Here is a 25,912-nt window from a genome sequence, read left to right as displayed (position 1 = left end):
ATGTTTATGCTCCAAATACTGATTGTCCTGAATTTTTTAAATGCTTATTTACATCCTTTCCTAATCTGAATCAATATAGGCTGATAATGGGTGGGGATTTTAACTGTTGTTTAAACCCTGTGATGGATAGATCCAAGCCCACCCAAACTCTTCCAAATAAATCAGCTTCTCTTATTAACTCTTTTATGATTGATTCAGCTATTTGTGAAATTTGGCATTTTCTACACCCTAATGACAGAGTTTTCATACTTTTCCCATGTTTATCATAATTACTCAAGAATTGATTACTTTTTCATTGATCACCATTTACTCACAGATGTTACTGATTGTAAATATGACTGTATTACCATATCTGATCATGCACCTCTGAAGTTATCTATTAAAATAACAGATTCATATATCAATGCTAAATTTTGGAGGTTTAATCCTATTTTATTGCAGGATTTAGACTTTGTTAACTTTATTAAACAACAAATTGATTTGTTTTTTTCAATAAATTCTACAGCAGAGATCTCTAGTGGAATTTTGTGGGATACTTTTAAAGCATATATTCGTGGACAGATTATTTCATACTCTGCTGGAGTTAGGAAACAAACTAATTCTAAAATATTAACATTAGTTGATAAAATCAAAGCAATTGATAAGATTTATTCAATGACCTCTAGTAAAGAACTTTATAAAGAAAGAGTGGAACTTCAAATGGAACATAGTTTATTATTATCCTCTTCGATTGAAAATCAGTTAATTAAATCAAAAACCCAATTCTATATGTATGGAGATAAGTCTGGTAAATTACTGGCTAATCAATTGAAAATTGTTTCGGATAAACGACAGATTACTAGGATTCGTAAACAAGATGGTACTCTGACGATTGACCACAGAGAGATAAATAGAGCCTTTCAAGATTTTTATAACTCCTTATATCAATCAGAATTCACTAAGGACTCTTCTATAATAAATGAATTTTTAAGGAAATTGAATATTCCAAAAGTAACTGTTGAGGATAACGTAATTTTAGATACACCTATTACGGAGTCTGAAATAGAAAAGGCTATTTTTTCAATGAATTCTGGTAAAGCTTCTGGTCCAGATGGTTTTTCCATAGAATTTTTTAAATCTTTTTCTTCTATACTTTCTCCTTGGCTTTGTAAAATTTTTACCATTAAGTGTAGGTAAATTACCACAATCTTTTTATGAAGCTTCTATTTCTTTAATTCTTAAAAAAGATAAAGACCCTACTGAATGTGCATCCTATCGGCCTATATCCTTGTTAAATACGGATTTTAAGATTTTCAGTAAAATTTTGGCTATTAGATTAGAAAATATATTACCTCGAATTACTTCTGAAGATCAGACTGGATTTATTAAAAATCGCTATTCACCTTTTAACATTAGAAAATTAATTAATATTATTTATACTTCTACATCTAAAATACCAGAATGTGTTATTTCTTTAGATGCTGAAAAAGCATTTGATAGAGTTGAATGGCCATATTTATTTACTACAATGCAACAATTTAATTTTAGTTCAAAATTTATATCATGGATTAAATTAATATACCATAAACCTTTAGCTTCGGTTTTTACCTATAATCAAAGATCCCCTTTTTATCAGCTATTTTGTGGTACAAGGCAATGTTGCCCTTTAAGTCCTTTACTATTTGACATCGCTTTAGAACCGTTGGCTATAGCTATTCGTGAATCACCTAATATTCTGGGTATTACCCGTGGGGAGAGGACGTATAAAGTATCATTATATGCTGATGATTTGTTATTATATATATCTGACCCTGAAAGATCTATCCCTGCTATTTCGTCTTTGCTTGCTCAATTTAGTAATTTTTCTGGTTATAAATTGAATGTTAACAAGAGTGAACTATTTCCATTAAATATGCAAGTTCTAATTTATAAACATTTGCCATATAAAGTTGTTACAGATTATTTTACTTACCTAGGTATTAAAATTACTAAAAAACATAAAGATTTATTTAAGGTTAACTTTTTACCTTTAATTGATCAAATTAAGCAACATGCTATTAGGTGGTCTCCACTATCTTTGTCATTGGTTGGTAGAGTTAATGCTATTAAGATGATGATACTACCTAAATTCTTATATTTATTTCAAGCATTACCAATTTTTATTCCTAAGGCTTTTTTTGATACTATTGACTCTAAAATATCTTCTTACTTGTGGCAGAACAAAGATCCTAGATTGGGTAAAAAATATTTACAGAAGCCTAAGAAGGAGGGCGGCTTGGCTTTACCAAACTTAAGATTTTACTATTGGGCAGTCAATATACGGTATTTAATATTCTGGACACAAGAATGGACTATAGCTACTTGCCCACAATGGGTAAATTTGGAATGTAAATCTGTACAAGATTTTTCATTGATTTCAGTCTTAGGATCTTAACTTCCTTTTTCTTTATTCAAATTGAATAAACAGATAACTAATCCTTTAGTCAGATATACATTACGAATTTGGTTTCAATTTCGTAAATTTTTTGGTTTGAATAAATTTATTTTATCATGTCCTATACTATCTGATTATTTTTTTTTCGGCCTTCATCTATGGATCAAGCTTTTTTTTTATGGAAAACAAAAGGTATAACATGTTTTCGTGATCTGTTTTTGGATGATAACGTTATGTCCTTTGAACAGCTATCTAATAAATATAATTTACCTAAAACCCATGTTTTTAGATATTTGCAAGTTAGAAATTTCTTGTATAATGAATTACAGTCTTTTTCGAAAGAATGCCCATTGGACATTACAGATAGAATTTTAGCCCTTAATCCTTATCAAAAGGGTTTAGTAGCCATCATTTATAAGATGATCATGAATTTACAGTTAGATGTATCAGAAAAAATTAAGAAGGAATGGTTGCATTGTCCTATATCTACTGAGCAATGGGAAAAAAATTTATTATTGGTAAATTCGTCCTCTATTTGTGCTAAACATGCCCTAATACAATTTAAGGTTGTACACAGAGCTCATATGTCTAAGGATAAACTGGCTCGATTTTATTCTCATCTTAATTCAACCTGTGATAGATGTCATTCTGACGTTGCTTCATTGACTCATGTGTTCTGGTCTTGTCCTTGTTTACAAAATTATTGGAAAGATATTTTCAGTATTATTTCAAGAGTTTTAAATATTAATTTTCAACCGCATCCTCTTACTGCAATTTTCGGTTTACCAATGACGGATAATAATCATTTATCCGCTTCATCTCAACGAATGATTGCATTTGTTACATTAATGGCTAGAAGATCTATTTTATTGAATTGGAAAGAAATTAATTCTCCAACTGTATTTCAGTGGTTTTCTCAAACTATTTCTTGTTTGAGTTTAGAAAAAATTAGAAGTGTGGTTTTTGATCCTTTAGTTAAATTTGAAGAAACTTGGAGACCTTTTATTCAACATTTTCACATGGGTTGAATTGTCTTTTCCTAAACTTTACTTATATTATCCTTAATTAATTGGATGGAGGTTCGGAGTTATTGGCACTACTATATATGTACTTAATATTATTCAATGGCCCATGTTGGTTAGTGTTTTTTTTTGTTTTTTCTCTCTCTTTTTTTGGGGGTTTTTCTTTTTTTTCCTCTTTTTACTTCTTTGTTCATTAATGTTCTGAGTTTGAGAGGTTATATATTTTTATTATTATACATCTGAATGTCTATTTAAACTATTAATTATGTACTCACAAACATTTTGTATTCATGTTTCATTTATGTTTGTTTAAAACTAATAAAAAGATTTAAAAAGAAAGGTGTTCCATTCAATGAGATAAGTTTGGAGGTGTGGGCTGCAGAGGTTCCTTACCCTATAAAATAGACCCACAAAGTAAGGTTATTGACAGGATCTACTCTTCTCAAGAAAGATCTGTTTATGTGCACCATGCCTCAGTCAAAACAACTTTCAGAGGACCTTAGAAGATGCATGAAGCTGGAAAAGATTTGAGTGTTCATCGATTCCACAGTAAGAAAAACTGTCAACAAATGGAGGAAATTCAGTACTGTTGATACTCTCACTAGGAGAAAGCACAATGTGCAATGCTGAAGGAGGTGAAAAAGAACCCAAGGGTAACAGCAAAAGACCTGCAAAAATCTCTAGAACTTGCTAAAGTCTCTGTTCATGTGACCACTATAAGAAAAACTGTGAGCAAGAATAGTGTTCATGGATGGACACCGTGGAGGAAACCACTGATCTCCATGTCTCAAGCTTGCAAAAGACCATCTACATCCACAACGCTTCTCAATGTTCTGTAGACAGTTGAGACAAAAATCGAACTTATTGGCAGAAATGCACAGCTCTATGCTTGGAGAATAATGGATAGTACAGAGCAACAATAAAACCTCATCCAACTGTGAAGCATAGTGGAAGGAGCATCATGGTTTGGGGATGTTTTGCTGCCTCAGGACCTGGACAGCTCGCAACTGTTGAAGGAACAATGAATTCAAAACTGAATCAAGGCATTTTACAGGAGAATGTCGGGGGAATGATCTGTCACCTGCAGTTTAATAGAAGTTGGATGATGCAACAAAACAATGATCCAAAACACAAGAGTAAATCGACAACAGAATGGTTTAAAAAGATGAACATTTGTGTTTTGGAATGTTCGAGTCCAGCCTTAACCCAATTTAGATGCTCTGACGTGACCTGAAGCGGGCTGTTCTTGCAAGGTATCCCAGAAAAATTGATGAACTGAAACAGTTTTATATGGAGGAATGGTCAAAAATTCCTCCTTGCAGTTGTGCAAGTCTGATCAGCAGCTACAGGAAACATTTGGTGCAGGTTATCGCTGCCAAGGGAGGTTCTACCAGTTATTAAATACAAGAGTATTTTTCCCAGCCTGGACTGTGAATGATCGAACAATGTGTTCAATAAAGACCAATTACAATTGTTTATGTGTTATAAGTTTGGGCAGATGGTTTGCCTATTATTATGACTTAGACTAAGACCACACTATTTTTTATGAGCAATTAATGCAGAAGACTAGGTAATTATAAAGGGTTCACAAACTTTTTCTTGCAATTGTATATGGTCAGTGATCCAGGACACAGGGTTTGTGATTAGAATCTTGGTGAATGTTTTGATTATTCAACCAGTTCAGAAAAACCATTGCTGAACTGTTGTCATATGCTCTGATAACTTTGAGGTGTATGAGAAAAAATCCTGAACTGTCTTTTTTGAAGAAAATGATTAAAATGAATTGCAAAACAAAATTAGTTAAGTAAATGCTATACAATGTGCTTTGTCTCCTTGTTGCACAACTCCCTATATTTCTGCAATTACAAGCAAATAAATACCTCCACAAGGCAGAAAAAATAACAGAAAGAAATTAACAGTAAATGATTTTCATGCAGCTCCATGAACCTCTATTTTCTGTAGTAAATAAAAATATAACCCATTTCTGCTCAGAAATAATGCTTCTACACGTACAGCAAAACAAATAAATAAAAACCAATATACAAGCCTCATAAGTTAAAATCCTATTTGTCCTTAGGAACAATGATCTAAATTCCTATTAGAATCTCTTCAAAGCATGATCCATCTTGAAGACAAAGTCAGATGGAAAACCGCAGAAAAGCTGCATGTTTCAGTTTTGGAGGTTCTTGTTTTACATTAAAACCCCTACTAGAAAACCATCAACGTAGCCTAATGTACCCCCGATGGCAAAGGGATTCCAAAAGCCTCAGCAGTTAAGGTTGCAGTTAGAAAATGAAAGAGAAAAATCTGTGGTTCAATCTTAAATCTCAGTCAAAAATGACAATGATTTTCTACCTCTATACCTTCAATGTACATGCCTGAACGCATATCCCAGTTGGAAAGTTGATACGAAATAAAACCAAATTGCACTTTCATTTAATCATGAGGGACGCCTTGGTAGAACAGTAGTTAGTGCGACCCTATTACAGCCCGAGTCCAATGTTATCGTCCTCCATAAGGAGCCTGTTTGCCCTCCCCATGGAATGCGTGGATTTTCTCTGGGTGCTTTGGTTTCCTCCCACAGTTCAAAGATGTACCAGTTAGTAGGTTAATTGGTCATTGTAAATTGCTCTGTGATTAGACTTGGGTTAAATTCAGGGTTGCTGGATGGCATGACTTGGTTCAAAAGGCCAGAAGGGTTTATTCCATGCTGTATCATTAGACAATTAAATAATAGTAATAATATTCTCGCTTTGGCTTCTGCTCCCGTTCCCTGTTTTCCAGTTCTGAGTCATTCCAATTTAATATTTGCATCATTTTAATTTTTTGCCACAGCAAAGTCCTCTTATCCTTTCCAGTCCCAAAATTACTGCAAAACTTGTCTTTGCCAATCTATGAACTTTAATGCATCATGACCACTCTTCAGGAACCCAAGTTCACAAATGAAAATCTTTTCATTACGTTCTTCCAGAGTTCATTCTTATGCTCAGTCCTTCAGATTCCTCATATAAACATATTCTTCTGATAATTTTGGGATTCTTGACACCCTATTCAATTGTTTAGCTCCTGCCCCCTTGACTGGTTTAGAGCATTATTGATTTAAATCTTAACAGAACTACAAAAATCCACTTGAAAAGCAAAATCACTAAATAACTTTAAATACTGAATTGTGTAGAAGATGAAGACTTCTTCTACATCTTCACAAGACAGGACATGGCAGTGAAGAAATCTTCATGAAAATGACACTGGTCACATTAAAAATTAACCATGTTACACATCAAATCATGAAATAATTCAATTTGAAATACCACTGTCCACAAATCATTCAAATGTTATTTACCTGGAACCCAGGTGATCTCCATTTCCATGTCTTTATTTTTTTCTTCCTTTCGTTGTACTGTTTTCAGTAGCTCTCTATATTTTGAAATCTGTTCATCAACCTTTTTTGTCTTAACTGCCATTTTACTTTCTAATGTACTTCTTACATCTTTATCTGTAAGTAAAATTTTAGAGAATTGTAAATGTTTGAAAAAGTGACAAATTAGTGAACTAACTTTAAGAAATGTGGATTGGGAAATGAAGACTTAATCTTAATTTTATTAATGTCTGTAAATGACTAACTTGCAAATTGATCAAAACTAATAGAAGAGTTATGTTCAGAGAAACATTCACAATTCGATGCAGTGGCATCAAATATCAAGAACTCTGCAAAACAAAAATGGGGAATATACTAACTCTGAAAAGAAAGAACTGCATACAAATACAACATCAAAACATTAATCAATGCATAATACTTTTGTGTGTATTTTAAGAGCACCCACCAGATGTTGAGACATAATTGCTCATAAAATTTCTATCAGAGGTCATAACTGCCTTTCAGAAGCAGAATTAATATCACTGATATACATCATGAAATGTGTTGTTTTGCGGTAGCAGTACAATGCAATACATGATGAAAATTATTGTAAATTTCAAACAAAAAAATACAAAAAACAATTATATTAAACAAATACTGCAAAAAGAGAGCATAATTATTGAGAGCTGGTTCTTTATTATTTCAGAAATCTGATGGCAGAGCGGAAGAGGAGATGTCAGAGGTAGATTTTTTTTACTCAGAGAGTGGTGAGTGCATGGAATGGACTGCCGGCAACGGTGGTGGAGGCGGATACGATAGGGTCTTTTAAGAAACTTTTAGATAGGTACATGGAGGGCTATAGGTAAGCCTAGTAATTTCTAAGGTAGGGACATGTTCAGCACAACTTTGTGGGCTGAAGGGTCAGTGTTGTGCTTTAGGTTTTCTTTGTTCCATGTTCTAAGAAGCATTTCCTTAAACATTGAGGCTCGTGTACCTGATGGTAGTATTAAAAAAAAAGCACATGTCCTGGGTGTTGGGAGTCCTTAATTTTGGATGCCAGTTTTTTGAGTCATCGTCTTTTGAAGATGTCCTTGATACTGGGGAGGCTAGTACTGGGAACACCATGATGGCACTGGCTCAGTTTACAACCCTCTACAGCTTTTTCCGATCCTGTGCAGTGGCTCCTCCATACCAGACAGAGGTACAGCCATTTAGAATGATCTCCACAGTACACCTGCTAGAATGTTTGGTGACATACCAAGTCTCCTCAAACTCCTAATGAAATATAGCCATTGATGTGCCTTCTGTGTAATTGCATCAATACGTTGGGCCCAGAACTGACATTCAAGAACTTGAAACTGCTCACTCCTTGATGAGGACAGGTGTGCTCGCTTGATTTCTGCTTCTTGAAGTTCAGACTCCATTCCTCGGGCTTACTAATGTTGAGCGCAAGATTGTTGTGATACAATTCAACCAGTCTATCTATCTCACTCCTGTAGGTCTCCTCGTCACTTATTCGAATTTCTGCCAATAGCAGTTGTGACTTCGGCAAATTTATAGTTGGTACTTGAGCTGTGTCTGGCCATGGAGTCCTGGGTGTAGAGAGAGTAAAACAACAGACTAAGCACACATCCTTGAGGTGTGTCGGTGTTGATTGTCAGTGGGTTAGAGATGTTATTTCTAATCCGCACCGACTGTGGTCTCCCGATGAAGAAGTCAAGAATTCAGTTACAGAGTGTGATACAGAGGCCTAGGTTTTGAAGCTTGTTGATTCGTACTGAAGGGATGACAGTGTTGATTGCTGAGCTGTAATCAATAAACAGTGGCCTGACATAAGTATCGCTATTGTCCAGGTAGTCCAAGGATAAATGGAAAGCAACTGAAATAGCATCTGCTGTAGACCTGCTGAGGTAGGTCCAGGTCCTTGTTTAGGCAGATCTAGCCATTACCAATCTCTCAAAGCACTTCATCACAGCAGATGTGAATGCAAGTGGGCGACAGTCGTTGCAGTAGCTCACCCTGCTCTCCTTCTGTATTGGTATGATCGATGCCCTTTTGAAGCAGGTGAGAACGTCTGACTGCAGCAGTGGGAGACAGAAGATGTCCTTGGATTCCCTTCCCGTCTGTTGATTGGTATAGGTTTTCAATACCCTACCAGGTACTCCATCAGGTACACCTTGCAAGGGTTCATGCTTTAGATAGATGTCCTGACATTGGCTTCTGAGAAAGAGATCACAGGGACGTCAGATGCTGCAGGGATTTTCACAGGTGTGGTTTTATTCTTCCTTTCAAAGCATGCATAAAAGGCATGGTGCTCACCTGGGAATAAAACATCACAGCCACTCTTGACATTAGGTTTCCCTCTGTAGCAAGTCATAGCCTGCAAATCCTCCCAGAGCTGATGTGTACCTGATTCCAACTCTAAATTCAATTGGAAATGCTTTTCCACTCCTAAAATAGTCTTCTGTATGTTGTAGCAGGACTTCTTTAAGAGTTTAGGATCACCAATCTTGAACACCACAGATCAAGCACTCAACAGACTGCTGATCTTCTGGTTAATCCACAGCTTCAGGTATGGGTATATTCACTTTGCTTATTTCAGTAGTATCTTAGAACTAGAAATTAGTCATAGAACCAAGAAAAACACATAACTACACATTTACTGAGGTTCAAAGAGAATAGGGAAACAAAAATCAAAATCCTAAACCTAAATCTTCACCTGGTTGTGATTCCTCCTCTTCTTTTATATCTGTATCATCATCTTCCTCACTTGAAGAAGCCAAGTAGGCATTGAAATCCATCTCCTTAATCTCATCCTTATTAAATCGCCTTGTTAACGTAGCAACACGCTCGTGGTCAGTCTCCTCCCATGTTAGCTGGGCCTAACATAAAAAGTTTAAAATGAACAGAAAAAGATTACTTGTAATGCTAGAAAATATCAATCAGTAAAAAAATCCAACACAGGCATGATATGTGGTGTTGAGGTAACGCTGTACAAAGTAGAAAGGAATCTCAGCAAACATAATTTTAAAAAGATACGAACAGTGCAGAAACAAAATTAAGGAAATATAATAAATTAAATTAAAACCACACACAAAAATACAAGTCAAAGAAAGTCACAATCAAAGGGCATTGGTCAGATTACTTCAGGATTGTTTTAATCCCCCATCCCATTCCAGCATTTCTACATGTAGCCTTCTACTATGTTAAAATAAATGTCAGTACAACAAAATCCTTTCTTTCACTTCTGCACTTTGCAGCTCCTGGCCTTAATTTTGATTATGATAACTTGGGCATGAGACAAGCACTAGTGGACAGCGAACCACTTGTACCTCTGTTTTGAAGTGTTAAGCCAATGGAATAGCCTTTCAATATCAGAAAAAACAAACTGCAGGAAACTATCAACAGGTCAGCCAGCAAAACAAGGTGGGTGGGGTGGGGAAGGAGGGAAGAAGGGGTTAGGGGAGGAAGATTTTATTTCATTCTCCCCTCAGAGATGCCTCTTGAAATGTTTTCCTTCTTCCTGAAGCACAGCTTTCTCTCTACAATTAATACAGCCCTTTCTGACACCTTGTCCATTTCCAACATTTCTGACTTAACCCTTCTCATCGAACAAAGAACACTACAGCACCTTACAGGCCCTTTGGCCCACAATATTGTGCTGACATTTTAAGCTACTCTAAAAGTATGGAGTTTCCCCGGTGCTCCCCATCTCATCAGCTTCTACATTCAATACATTATCCTTCACAATTCTGACCACCTTCAACACCATTCCCCTTCTCTTTTACATTTTAAATGGGCCTCTCCTTTCAAGATTCCCTGGTACATTCTTCTGAAACTCCAAATGCAACACTTGTCTTTCCTGAGCAACCAAAGGTATAAGCATTACTTCCAGATAAAAAAAAGTCAAAGCTGAAACAAAAGTGCCTTAAAACGTTGAAAATTTCTACAGCACATCTTGTCCGGGCATGCTGCAGCCACCCAGACTCAGTATCAAATACTGCAACCTCAAATAATTAACTTCCTTTGTCTGCATCAGAAAGAGGCATATCATCCATTTGTTTCATTCACTCATTTTCTCTCTCTCCCCTCTCCATTAGCATATTTACAGCCCCACAGTTCACAAGTTCCATTGTCTAACTGACCTTCTTTCATGTTTTTCTTTTGCATGGAGTACCAGGACCCTATCCATTAACCAAAATGCCTTATTTACAGTTTACTCACAGGTCATCCCTAGTCTCTCCCTATCAGGATACTCCCTTTGTCCTGTCCACCTTTCCTTCATCCTCCCTGCAGCCTCATTTCTCTCTCTCTAGCAATTAAGACCATCTTCCTCTTGAAGATGCTTCTTGATCTGCTAAGTACTTCCAGCACTTTGTTTTTTTATTTAAGAGGCAGTGCTGCTGGCTGAGGGAGGGTGATGAAAGTTTAATCACAAATGATCAGTGTAAAGGAGTGTTTAGTGAGGGAATGCATAAAGAGAGAGAAAAATAGTGGGACATAAGACAGTGCAGCTACTGAAACTCTGAGGAAATAATTCGCAGGTCAGGCAGCAACTGTAGAGATAGAAAATTGACATAACATTTATATATTGTTTCTTAGAACTGGTCAGTTTTGACAGATTGGAAAGGTAAGTTACACAAAGTTGTTGAATTCAGTATTGAGATCTGAACAGTATAATGAGCCTGGTCAGATGAGTTGCTATTCCTCAAGCCTATTAATGCTATTCCAATTTAAGCCAAAGGCTTGAGGTCAGAGTGGGAGTGTGTTGGGGAATTAAACTGTTAAGCAAGTAGAAGCTCAGTGTCACTCACCATGAGGAATGAGCAGAAGTGATTTGCAGCCCAGTTATAAAATCTGCATTTGGTTTGTCTGTTTTGGACAAGACCACGTTGTGGGTACCAAATAGAGTACACAAAATTGGAAGACATTCAAGTAAATACTTATTTCACCTTTTGCACCACTCAATCAATTTTTGGCTCTACCCTAATGTTCTCTCCATTAATCCCCCTTCCAGCCAATTGAAAACCCTTTCATTTTTTAAACTTTGCCTAGTGAAAGATCATCAACCATTAACTCTACCACTCTGTTCACAGATGCTACCAGACATGCCAAGAATTTCTAGTATATTCAGTCCAAAGAATATGGAGGACATTAAATGTTAGATTTGCCAGTGGCTCTCACACCCTAGAAATGAATAACAAAATTCTGATTGGATCAATTGCACTGATGTGAACTTCATATCAATCCAGAAAGAACATTTAGAAGCCTCCACCCCACCCCCCGGATTATAAATATCTGACTCATTGACACCACGTACGTACAAACAAGTGTTTGGGAAACAGGTGGCATATGTGGCGATGGGTTTGCCATCTGTTGCTAACATCTTCTGCTGGGTGGGAATGGGCCATTTCCTTGCATCTTCTATCCTGAACAGATCCACTTGCTTTCCTGTTAAGAGTTGTTTCTGTGATCCTCTCCCACACTGTTTAGTTTATTTCTGGCTTAAGAACAGCTTGGGTTACAAACAGTCTCAGAAATAGAACCTTATTATAACCTGAGGACTTTGTTAAGGCTATTAAAGAACAAATAATCTAAATTATTCTGCAAAAGGTGAACCAGAATATCACCATTAAAAAAGTTGGAATACAAGTTAAGGCATGCAGAGGAATTACGACTAACTCTACTTCCTCATGTTTCTTAAGAAACACATGTCTTGGCATATCAAAAAGATAAAATGAAATCTGCCTAGCTATGCTTCATTTTTCATCTGGACTACATTACTTTCTTTTGCTGATGCAAGCTGTTTTTATAAAAAAAGGTTTAAATAGATGCAAGCAGGATCTTTAAAAGACCAAATTGCACCCAGTTTTAACCGTTACCATATACACATTTACTAGTTGAAAGTAATCTAATTTGGCTTTTATAAATTCCAAGTTCAGTTTATGAAATGGATGGTTTGTTGTACATACATAAGCCATGTTGTTTATAAGACTACAGGCAAGTGCTTTTAATCACCTTTGATGAGCCGAGTGCCGTTGAAGTGAAATATTTTGGTTTGTACTCTGCCAAATTCACATCTGCAGCAACATCCTTTGGCTCATCTTCAAATGTTAATTCGTCTGGTATAAACCTGTATTACAATACAAACCCAAATAAGTCTCACTCAGACGTACAAGTCTTCCACTCTTCATTAAAACTCTAACTACAAGAATAAGAAGATTTAAAATAGAGTTTAAAAATCTGCAAATAAATTAATATACTTTACGTAACATACTAACATAAAGTTAGTTTGGTTAGAGTGCTTTAAGCAACAAATAATCAAATATTATCAACACAGCCACTACTAAAGTAACTTAATAATGACATATTATTGACTTTAATTCATCATTTGAAACCCATTTTAAATTAACTGATGCAAGCTTTTAAATTTAGCCACAGAGAGAAGTATCAGTTGCATTGCTTAATGTAGCTGGCATATAACATAGAATGCCTATGAAAAGTATTCACCTCTCTTTTACAACATTGAATCACAGTGGATTTAATTCTATCTTTTTTGACACAATCAACAGAAAAAGATCCTTTCATGTCAAAGTGAAAGCAGATCTCTACAAAGTGATCTAAATTAACTATAAATATAAAACATAAAATAATTGATTGCATAAGTATTCATCCCCTTTAATATGACAGACCAAATCATCACTAGTGCAGCCAGTTGGATTTGGAAATCACATAATTAGTTAAGGTGCCCTAGCTATATGTAAACCTGTGTGCAGTCAAGGTGTTTCAATTGATTGCAGTAAAAGTACACCTGTATCTGGAAGGTCCAACTGTTGGTGCATCAGTATCCCAGCAAACACTACACCATGAAGACAAATGAACACTAAGCAACTCTAAAAAGGTTATTGGAAAGCACAGGTCAGGAGTCAGATACAAGAAAATTTCCAAATCACTGAATATCCCTTGGAGTACGGTGAGGTCAATCAAGAAATGGAAAGAATATGGCACAGCAGTAACTCTGCCAGGAACAGGCCGTCCTCAAAAACTAAGTCACTGTCCAAGAAGGGGACTAGTGAGGAACACCACCAAGAAACCTATGACAACTCTGGAGGAGCTACAAGCTTCAGTGGCTGAGATGGGAAAGGCTGCACGTAAAACTGGTTGCTTCACCAGTCGCAGCTTTATGGGAGAATGGCAAAGAGGGAACAAAAACCTCACATGAAATCAACTGAAAGAAGATTCCATGGTTCAATGAAACCAAAATTGAGCTTTTTGGCCAAACACCGCACTTCTACAAAAACACACCATTCTTACTGTGAGGCATAATGATGGTTGCATCATGTTGTAGGGATGCTTCACTGCAGCAGGTCCTGGAAGGCTTATGAAGGTAGAGGGTAAAATGAATGCAGTAATACAGTAGAGTAATGCAAAATACAGTAGAGGGAAATCCTGGAGGAGAGCCTGATGTAGTCCTCAAGAGAACTGCGACTTGGGAGATTTGTTTTCCAGCAAGGCAATGACCCCAAGCATAAAGCCAAAGCTACACAGGAATGGGAATTAAAGCTACACACCTCAATCCAATTGAGAATTTATGGTTGGACTTGAAAAAGGCCCTTTACTAATGATCCCCATGCAATCTGACAGAGCTTGAGCAGTTTTGTAAAGAAGAATGGGGAAAAATTTTAGTGTCCTGGTGTGCAAAGCTGGTGGAGACTTATCCACACAAATTCAAAGCTATAATTACTGCCAAAGATGCATCTACTTAATACTGACTTGAAGGGGGTGAATACTTATGCAACCAATTATTTTGAGTTTTAAATTTTTAATTAATTTATATCACTTCGTAGAGATCTGTTTTCACTTTGATATGAAAGGAACACTTTTTGTTGATCAGTGCCAAGTAAGAGCCAAATTAAATCTACTGTGTTTTAATGTTGTAAAACAATAAAACATGAAAACTTCCAAGGGGGGGTGAATACTGTACTTTTTATAGGCACTGCAGATCCACTTCAAATGAAAACCATCTGCAGTGGCCCACAAACTATCGAAGCTCATCTAAGTAACTGTCACCTGGGTATATGCAATGATAGAAATTGGAATGGTCAGAAAGTACAAGGATGTTTGCCAGAGAACAGGCTGTGTGTCCTGATAGAGACTAATGATCAATATGTCCAAACATTACACAGCAGCAAAGAATTCATATCAAACGTATTACTACATTCACCCAAAACAACAGAACATTAGTCAGATGAAATAATTCTTAAACTTTTGGAGCACTTCATCCAGTAAAGTGTAACAAATATGGAATGATGAAGTTCTTCACCCAATACGATCAGCTCTTTGTAATGGGCTTACAGCCGAGATGGAGGTCGTAACCCAAAATTATTCACAAATATGTTCAGATTATCACTAGAGAATTGACGCTTGCATCAAGTTGGAGAGAGTAAGCTACATGCTGCCAAGTAAATTCTGAGTTATTTTTAGGCCTACTGATCCTAATATGACCAGAACTCAACTTGGCCTAGCTGTTATCCAAAGATGATGTTCTTAAAGCATTGAAAATCTTGAACTAATTCCTTTTGGGCTTCCTGGTTGTTGCCAAATGATCACTGTTTGCCCAATGTAAAAGTCTCAAAACATACATGTACGATAACAAATCAGAAGTTGCTGGCTAATGAAAAGATATAGATACTTGTACAATTATTTTAGCAAACCAAAGAAATAGAAATTCAACATCTTCACAAAACCTGAGATCCAGAAAGGAACTGCTGCTTTCATACTCCATTCCATCGCATTCCTCATAAAGCTTATTCGCTGTTTCGGGAGAATCACATTCCACTACTGCATAATAGTATTTCAGCCGTTTGAATTGGTACTCTCGCACTTTTTCCCTGATAATTCTACAAAGGAAGCACAGGCAGTTAATGTAAAATAATACACACAAAATGCTGGTGGAACACAGCAGGCCAGGCAACATCTATAGGGAGAAGCACTGTCGATGTTTCGGGCCGAGACCCTTCGTCAGGACTAACCGAAAGGAGAGATACAAAGAGATTTGAAAGTAGTGGGGGGAAGGGGAAATGCGAAATGATAGGAGAAGACCGGAGGGGGTGGGATGAAGCTAAGAGCTGGAAAGGTGATTGGCGAAAGTGATACAGAGCTGGAGAAGGAAAAGGATCATGGGATGGGAGGCCTCGGGAGAAAGAAAGGGGGAGGGAGGAGCACCAGAGGGAGATGGAGAACAGGCAGAGTGATGGGCAAAGAGAGAAAAAAAACAAACAACTAAATATGTCAGGGATGGGGTAAGAAGGGGAGGAGGGGTATTAACAGAAGTTAGAGAAGTCAATGTTCATGCCATCAGGTTGGAGGCTACCCAGCCTGTAAATAAGGTGTTGTTCCTCCAACCTGAGTGTGGCCTCATCATGACAGTAAAGGAGGCCATGGATAGACATATCAGAATGGGAATGGGACATGGAATTAAAATGTGTGGCCACTGGGAGATCCTGCTTTCTCTGGTGGACCGAGCGTAGGTATTCAGCAAAATGGTCTCCCAGTCTGCGCCCGGTCTCACCAATATATAAAAGGCCACACCGGGAGCACCAGACACAGTATACCACACCAGCCGACTCACAGGTGAAGTGTCGCCTCACCTGGAAGGACTGTCTGGGGCCCTGAATGGTGGTGAGGGAGGAAGTGTAAGGGCAGGTGTAGCACTTGTTCTGCTTACAAGTATAAGTGCCAGGAGGGAGATCGGTGGGAAGGGATGGTGGGGGGGGGGGGGGGGGGGGCGAGTGGACAAGGGAGTCGCATAGGGAGCAATCCCTGCGGAAAGCGGGGGGGGGAAGATGTGCTTGGTAGTGGGATCCCGTTGGAGTTAGTTGTCCCTCTCCACTTTAAGTATTTATTCTTTCTCACCTGTCTGTTGTGCTTTAGATAATATTCATTACTATACTGAGGAGCTATGATTGCCTCAACATGTATTTTACAGCTAAAGGATGAAATTAACTTTAGCACATCAATAAAAATAGAAACCCATTCATTACTTTGGGTGGGGTGGGGTTAGCCTGTAACTATTTACCTCTTCCTCAAAATCTATTTAAACTTCCATTTGAACAATATTCAAAGTAATGTGTTTTATAGTCTTAACAATGATTTGCACTATTAGACTGAAAGACCATAAGACATAGGAGCAGACTTAGGAGATTCCAGTCTGCTCCACTATCCCATCATGGCTGATCTCAACCACATTCTCCTGTCTTCTCCCAATAACCTCTGATACCTTGTCTAATCCAGAAAAGATTAACCTGCACCTTAAATATACTCAATGATTTGGCCTCCACAGCTGTTTGTGGCAATGAATTCCACAGATTCACTACCAAATTTCTTTGGTTTTGGTCCTATGCTTATCCACTGACTCACTGACATGTTGGATCAACTTTTATCTACTATTGATCACTTCTAAATCATTGATAATTCAAAATTCTACAGTAGTATATTAATTATAAATTTTCATGGTGTTATTAATTTCGGAGCAATACACACAAAATGTTGGAAGAACTCAGCAGGCCAGGCAGCATCTATGGGAAAAAATACAGTTGACGTTTTAGGCCAAAACCTTCTGTCAGGACCATTGAAAAAAAGGTGAGGGGAGGGGAGAGAGAAACACCAAGTGACAGGTAAAATGAAGGGAGAATGAAGGCAAACAGCCAGGCGGTTGATTGGTGAGAGAGCCAGAAGGCTATGGAAGAAAGAAAGGGGAGGGGGCAGGAGCACTAGAGGGAGGCAATGGGTGAGCAACGATAGAGGGACAAGGGGATGGAAAGTGGTGAAGGCAGGCCGGGGGGTAGTGGGGTAGGGGATGGACGCATTACTGGAAACTTGAGAGATTGAAGTTCATGCCACCAGGTTGGAGGCTACCCAAATGGAAAATGAGGATTGTTCCTCCAACCTAAGTGTGGCCTTATCCCAGCAGTGGAGGAAGCCATGGATGGACATACCAGAATGGGAATGGGAAGTGGAATTAAAATGGGTGGCCAGTGGGAGATCCTGCTTGTCCTGATGGATGGAGCGCAGATGCTCAGCAAAGAGGTCTTCCAATCTACCTTGGGTCTCACAGATATACAGGAGGCCACACTGGGAGCACCAAATACAGTATATAACCCCAACAGACTTACAGGTGAAGTGTCACCTCACCTAGAAGGACTGTTTGGGGCCCTGAATGGTGGTGAGGGAGATGTGGGGGCAGGTGAAGAACTTGTTCTGCTTGCAAGGATAAGTGCCAGGAGGGAGAGCAGTGGGGAGGGATGAATGGATAAGGGAGTCACGTAGAGAGTGATCCCTGTGGAAAGCAGAAAATGTGGGGTGGGGGGGGGGGGAAGGGAAAGATGTGCTTAGTGGTAAGATCCAGTTGGAGGTGGCAGAAGTTTTGCAGAATTATGTGCTGGATGAGGAGGCTGGTGGGGTGGTAGGTGAGGACAAGAGGAACACTATCCCTGGTAGCATAGTGGGAGGTTAGGCTGAGAGCAGATGTGCGTGAAATGGAAGAGATGCGGTTGAGGGCAGCTTTGATGGTAGAGGAAAGGAAGCTCCTTTCTTTGAAAAAGGAGGGAGTCTCCTTCGTTCTGGAATGAAAATCCTCATCCTGGGAGCAGATGCAATGGAGTTGGAAGAATTGAAAGAAGGGGATGGTGTTTCTACAAGTAGCAGGGTGGGATATGTTAGCCATGACAGTTCATTGGTTTATAATAGACATTGGTGGATAAGCTGTCTCCGAGATAGAGACAGTGAGGTCCAGAAAGGTAAGTGTTGGAAATGGACCAAGTGAATTTGAGGGCTGGATGGAAGTTGAAGGTGAAGTGGATGAAATCAACAAGTACAGCAAGGGTGCAGGAAGCAGCACCAATGCAGTTGTCAATGTAGGACAGCAAAAGTGCAGGACAGTCACCAGTGCTTGCATACCTCCACTCTGTTTTATCCCCCGGTTCAGTCCCTTCCCACCTACATCCGTGAACCTCACACGCTCTTGAACTTTTCAAGAATTTCAGGTTCCCTGGCACCCATCATCTTATTTTTATTATGGATGTCCATAGTATACACCTCCATTCCCCACCAGGAAGGTCTCAAAGCTTTCCGTTTCTTTCTGGACACCAGACCCAAGCAGTTCCCCTCTACCACTGCTCTCCTCTGCCTAGTGGAACTTGTGCTAACGTGTTTGAACCCTAATCAATGGTCAAGCAACAATCTTTAGTTCTGCACGCAACATCCTCACTCATCAAAACCTGGAGCCTAACATTCAAAATTTTGTGTGTATTCATATAAAGACCCCTGCTTTTAGCTGACTGAGGTAGCAAAACAAAGTCAGATATTCTTCGAAAATTTGTCATTGGCTTAAAATATAAATGTTACATTTACTGTTAACCTGTAAAAGATTACACGCAAAATATTTCCCTAGTTTTTCTATTCACAAAATACTACATGAAAACCCCAGTGATTCTTACCAAAATTATTTAATAATGAATCATTATATGAAGAAAAAAAATCCCTTTCTTCTGTCATGTCCAGTTCCACTTAATAACGGTAAAGAACATGATAGTGAGAGAACTATATTAATGTTGGCACAGATGGCAAATGCTCTCCAAATATTTAATGTGTTAATGCAGCGCCCTCAATTGGTAGACCTCGGTGAACAAACTTCTATTCATTAGTTTAAATACACCACTGTGCAACTAACTAAACTCAAATAGTCAAGATGCACAACTGGCCATCATCCTCAACACCTGTTCAATGTGCTGAGCCCACTGCTGTACCCTCTGCTCACACAGGACTGCACAGCCAATCACCCAAGTTATCACACTGTTAAATTTGCTGATGACAGCAGTGGTGGGGCTCATCACCAACCATGGATGAGATGTCCTACAAAGAGGAGAAGGAAGAGCTCGATACCTGCTGCCAGTCAAATAACCTCTTCCTCAATGTCAACATGAAAAAGGAGGTGGTTAGCAACTTCAGGAGAATTCACACCACTCACACAAATTTTTACAGTGGAAGCACAGCAGTGGAAACTGAGCAGTTTGAAACTCTTGGGAGTACAAATCTCACACAACTTCCTGTGATCCCGGAACAGTTTGTACACAATCAAGAAAACTCACCAAAGTCTCTGCTTTCTGAGGTAGCTGCAGAGCTGGACAACGTCCATCAAGTCATGACCTCTACAGATGCACAGTAGAAAGCAATCTAACATGCTGCAGCACTGCATGATATGGAAGTGGCACTGTGGCAGACTGGAAAGCTCTACAATGGGCAGTCAAACCAATGTAGCACTGGCACCAGCCCACCTGTCATCAGAACATATATACAGAGAGGTGCCAGAAATGGGCCAGTAACATCTTAAAGGATCCCATCCACTCTGGTCATAGATTGTTTGTCTCACTCCCCATCAGGAAGGAGTCTATGCAGCATCCATGCCAAGACAACTTGACTCAAAACCAGTTACTTCCCCCAAGGTTGATCAACACCTCCACCTACTAACCCACTTCTCCACACCCTCTCGCCTTCACATCCACTGCTTTATCATTTCCTGTCATTCTTACATAGACACTCCTGTGCCTAGCATCACTTATGCATATACAATTAATCTATGTGCACATGCTGTCTTATGTGTTTATATTTATTGTGTTTTTTAATTATTGCATTCTTTCTCTTATTATTTTTTTTGTGCTGCATTGGATCTGGAATAACGATGAATTTGTCCTCCTATACAGTTGTTTACTTCAAATCATCATCATGCTACGTAGACTACTGTTGAAATAAAATTTTCATTCAGATAAAAATCAAGTAATTCAAATAGAACTAATAACTAAATAATCTTCCTGGCATCAATACAATAGATGCCTTTCTGAAGCAGATGGGAACCTTGAAATACAGGAGCAAGAGGCTGAATAAGTTTGTAAATACACCAGCCAGTTGATCTGCCCAGACCTTTAGTACTCAGCCAGGTATGCTATCTGATCCAGATGCTTTTCATACATTCTTTTTCCTGAGGGAGTGCCCAGACATCAGCCCGAGAAATTCAGATGACAGGTTTATCCACAGACGTGGCACTTGTGCAGGTGCATTATTGTTCTTCCTATCAAAGCATGCCTAAAAGACATCCCAGAGTGATGGGTTGCTGCCAGTTAGGCAAACCCATCTCACTTTGTAGGAAGTAGTATTATGTAAGCCCTGGCATAGCTGTCTATACCAGTTTAGTTTGAAATTGCCTCTTTGTAATTGCAATGGCCTTCCTGAGGTCATACATGGCCTTCTTCTATAACTCTAGGACACCAGCATCTAAATTCAACAAATCTAACCCTCAGCAGATTATGAATCTTCTGCTTCATCCAGGGGTTCTGGTTGGGGAAAACACAATGTTGATGTGGATACACATTCGTACATACATGCTCTCACAAAGTTGGTGACATATGTGGCATATTTATTTAGGTCCATCAACAAATCCTTGAACATGATCCAATCCACTGACTCACAGCAAACCCATTTTGCCCCTCTGGCTATGTCATCTAGCTCTTCATGGTCTTCGGTAGCGGTATTCAGTCTCTTCATGTACACAGGCAGAAGCAGCACAGCCAGGAGGTTGGATTTACCAAAGTGCAAGCATTCTTCATGCTGGTCTACCAGTGGTCACATCTGCTCGATCCTTTGAATGCTGCAAGTGAAGTGAGGTGTCTTCTTCAAGGGAGCCAAATTAAAGTCTCCTGCCACAATATGACAAGGATTGGGGTATGCTGTTTCCTTCCGAGTGATTACGACATTTAGTGCCTCAAAATCTAGCCTGATCACTGCCTGAGGTGAGTTATGGACTACAGTCAGGTTGACAGCAAAGAACTTCTGCAGTAGGTAGAACAGTTGGCGTTTCTTTGCTAGATGTTCCAGGCCAGACATCCACGAGCCATGCTGGATTTATCACGGAGCAAATGGTGCTGCCTTTTCCTTTATCCAACGCTGCCATCTGGTCCTTGAGGTGGATCAAGAAACTCTCTGGAGTGCTGTTTTAAAATTAGGGTGAGCTATGTCTCCGAAGCACAGCAATTCCTCATGTCCATCTCTTAAGGTCCTTAAACATGTTTTCTAATAATTGCACATTAGCCAGGGGAATGCTGGACATGTGGGGAGGGGTGTGGTGTGGCTGTGCCTTAGAATACATGTATCACTGCAATAATACATTTTACCTTCCTACAGTTTCTTTGAGGTAGTAAAACCTGACAAGGTGCTTCACAGGAATTCCAAGCAAAATTTGGTAACTGCCAGATATCAAATAAGAGAAGAACTGAGCTTAGACAAGAAGTTAAAAAGCATATTGAAAAGGAAGAAAGAGAGGTAGCACAGCCAAAATAAAACAGGGATTACCAAGTATCAGTGTGGAATTCATGTTGTAAAATAGCTCTTCAAACTATTTACCTTTGTTCACGAGTGTCTTCATCTGCATTTTCTGGTAAGTTATTAGAAAGTAATTCCACAGGCCCATGTAATTCCTCCTCTTTCATTTTTTCTTTTCCATATTCTGAAGGGTAGATCTGAAGTAGTCAATGTGAAACATTTTTATTACAAATAACCCACTTACTAAATATTCTGCAGATAAATAATTGAATATATTTATGTATGGGGGAACCAAAATTCTAATCTTAATAAACATTTTCTAGTTTCATATCGTAGTAAGTGAAAATCATCCATTATTATTTAAGACACAATATGAAATTAAGGCTCTTTAATACAACTGTGGATGCAGGAAAGAAACTCAGATGGTAGTTTGCCTTCCAGGTGCCAGGGTCAGGGATGTTTCAGATCACGTCGAAGATATTGTTACGAATGAGGAGCAACTCTGATGGGCAGAAGGGTACAGAATCGCCAATGCCCCCCCCCTTGGAGAATCGCAAATCGCTACTATTCCGATACTGTTATCAAAGGAAATGAGAAAGATAAACAGCTCATACAAATTTATGAGAGAGGGGCACAGCACAGGTTGAAATGTCTTTTATTGACAAAGAGAGAGATTACTGCTGTTGTCTCTTGGAGAAGGAATCGTGTATTGAGTACTGTTCTATTCATTGAAACCCCTCAGGGGGCAACCAGAGTGGTCTGGTTGAGGGATTGCATCATCCCAACCTGATTGACGTTTGAGACCCCGTGAGTGGGGATAAAAGTAGGGTCTGGGGAACACCCCTCAGACGCACCAGGAGAGACGTTACGAGACCGGTGGGGGATTGTGTGAGTGTCCACCCTTGTCTGGGTGACGAGTCCTCCACGGAACTGTCTAGCTAAAGGACGGAGACTGATCAAGATCGTAAAAGGAAAGTCGGCAAGTTACTCTCTCTCTCTCCCTCCAACAATTGCAACACAGTGAACAACAACTACTGCAGCCTGTATGAACTGAACTGAACTGAACTTCATATTTCCATCGGACAATTCATTATCCCCAAGATAACGATAGAGCTTATTTCTTATTGATTATTATTATACCCACACTTTTAGGCTTAGTATTGATGTCGTATATTATCTGTATATTTGCATTGATATTATTTTTGTGTATTTTTACAAATAAATACTGTTAAAAATAGTATCATCAGACTTCAATGGATACTCCTATCTTTGCTGGTAAGATACCCAGTTAAGGGGTTCATAACAACATCCTGCAGTGGGAGAGTACATATTGGTACCAATGACATAGGTAGGAAAAGGGAAGAGGTCCTGAAAAAAAACTACAGGGAATTAGGAAGGAAGTTGAGAAGCAGGACCTCAAAGGTAGTAATCTCGAGATTACTGCCTGTGCCACGCGACAGTGAGTATAGGAATAGAATGAGGTGGAGGATAAATGCGTGGCTGAGGGATTGGAGCAGGGGACAGGGATTCAGATTTCTGTATCACTGAGATCTCTTTTGGGGCAGGTGTGACCCGTACAAAAAGGATGGGTTGCACTTAAATCCCAGGGGGACCAATATCCTGGTTTGCTAAGGATACTGGGGAGAGTTTAAACTAGAATTGTTGGGGGAGTAGGAACCGAACTGAAGAGACTGGGGAAGAGGCGGTTGGCTCACAAATAGAGAAAGCTTGGAGACAGTGCGTGAGGGAGGATAGGCAGGTGATAGAGAAGGGATGTGCTCAGATGGATGGTTTGAGATGTGTCTATTTTGACTCAAGGAGTATTGTGAACAAAGCGGGTGAGCTTAGAGCGTGGATCAGTACTTGGAGCTATGATGTTGTAGCCATGACAGAGACCTGGATGGCTCAGGGACAGGAATGGTTACTTCAAGTGCCAGGTTTTAGATGTTTCAGAAAGGACAGGGAGGGAGGCAAAAGAGGTGGGGGTGTGGTACTGTTGATCAGAGATAGTGTCACACTGCAGAAAAGGAGGAAGTCGTGGACGGATTGTCTACGGAGTCTCTGTGGGTGGAGGTTAGGAACAGGAGGGGGTCAAAACTCTACTGGTTATTTTTTATAGGCCGCCCAATAGTAACAGGGATATCGAGGAGCAGATAGGGAAACAGATCCTGGAAAGGTATAATAATAACAGAGTTTTCGTGATGGGAGATTTTAATTTCCCAAATATCGACTGGCATCTCCCTAGAGCAAGGTGTTTAGACGGGGTGGAGTTTGTTAGGTGTGTTCAGTATGGTTTCTTGACACAATATGTAGATAAGCCTACAAGAGGAGAGGCTGTACTTGCTTTGGCATTGGGAAATGAACCTAGTCAGGTGTCAGATCTCACAGTGGGATAGCATTTTGGAGATAGTGATCATAATTCTATCTCCTTTACAATAGCATTGGAGAGAGATAGGAACAGACAAGTTAGAAAAGTGTTTAATTGGAGTAAGGAGAATTATGAGGCTGTCAGGCAGGAAATTGGAAGCTTATGATGTTCTCAAGGAACAGATGTTCTCAAGGAAAAGTAAGGAAAAATGCGACAAATGTTCAGCAGATAATTGTGTGGAGTTCTGCATAGGTACGTTCCAATGAGACAGGGAAGTTATGGTAAGGTACAGGAACCATGGTGTGCAAAGGCTTTAATAAACCCAGTCAAGAAGAAAAGCTTACAAAAGGTTCAAAGAGTTAGGCAATGTTAGGGATCTAGAAGATTATAAGGCTAACAGGAAGGAGTTTAAAAAGGAAATTAGGAGAGCCAGAGGGGCCATGAGAAGTCCTTGGCGGGCAGGATTAAGGAAAACCCTGAGGCATTCTACAAGTATGCAAAGAGCAAGAGGATAAGACATGAAAGAATAGGACCAAACAAGGGAAACCCTGGGAAAGTGTGTATGGAACCTGAGGAAATAGCAAACGTCCTAAATTAATACAGTATTCACTATTGAAAAGGATCTTAGTGATTGTAGTGCAGACTTGCAGCAGACTGAAAAGCTTGAGCATGTAGATGTTAAGAAAGAGGATGTGCTAGAGCTTTTGGAAAGCATCAAGTTGGATAAGTCGACGGGACCAGATGAGATGTACCCCAGGCTACTGTGGGAGGCAAGGGAGGAGATTGCTGAGCCTCTGGCGATGATCTTTGAATCATCAATAGGGTCAGGAGAGGTTCTGGAAGATTGGAAGGTTGTGGATGTTGTTCCTTTATTCAAGAAAGGGAGTAGAGATAGCCCAGGAAATTATAGACCAGAGTCTTACTTCAGTGGTTGTTAAGTTGATGGAGAAGATCCTAAGAGGTAGCATTTATGAACATTTGGAGAGGTAAATTATGATTAGGAATAGTCAGCATGGGTTTGTCAAGGGGAGGTCGTGCCTTATGAGCCTGATTGGATTTTTTGAGGATGTGACTAAGCACATCGATGAAGGTAGAACAGTAGATGTAGTGTATATGGATTTCAGCAAGGCATTTGATAAGGTATGCCATGAAAGGCTTACTGAGAAAGTAAGGAGGCATAGGATCAAAGTGGACATTGCTTTTTAGATTGAGAACTGGCTTGCCCACAGAAGGCAAAGAGTGGTTGTAGATGTGTCATATTCTGCATGGAGGTCGGTGACCAGTGGTGTGCCTCAGGGATCTGTTCTGGGGTCCTTACTCTTCGTGATTTTTATAAATGACCTGGATGAGGAAGTGGAGGGATGGGTTAGTAAGTTTGCTGA

General features: G+C 39.2%; 1 protein-coding gene across 3 annotated transcripts in view; it reads right to left on the bottom strand.

The window, feature by feature from the left end:
• The window catches only part of esf1 (ESF1, nucleolar pre-rRNA processing protein, homolog (S. cerevisiae)), a 76,085-nt gene that overhangs the window by 44,411 nt on the left and 5,762 nt on the right, over positions 1 to 25,912 (bottom strand). For all 3 annotated transcript variants that reach the window (XM_059986198.1, XM_059986196.1, XM_059986197.1), the window contains exons 5-9: positions 22,244 to 22,359; positions 15,538 to 15,690; positions 12,809 to 12,923; positions 9,510 to 9,672; positions 6,776 to 6,928 (exon numbers count right to left, since the gene is read on the bottom strand). In XM_059986198.1, the coding sequence (XP_059842181.1) occupies positions 6,776 to 6,928; positions 9,510 to 9,672; positions 12,809 to 12,923; positions 15,538 to 15,690; positions 22,244 to 22,359 (700 nt within the window). The remainder of the gene's footprint in view (positions 1 to 6,775; positions 6,929 to 9,509; positions 9,673 to 12,808; positions 12,924 to 15,537; positions 15,691 to 22,243; positions 22,360 to 25,912) is intronic.

Source organism: Hypanus sabinus, chromosome 12, assembly GCF_030144855.1.
Source record: "Hypanus sabinus isolate sHypSab1 chromosome 12, sHypSab1.hap1, whole genome shotgun sequence".
NCBI classification, from domain to species: domain Eukaryota; kingdom Metazoa; phylum Chordata; class Chondrichthyes; order Myliobatiformes; family Dasyatidae; genus Hypanus; species Hypanus sabinus.
This window is presented reverse-complemented; position numbering and strand designations above follow the sequence as displayed.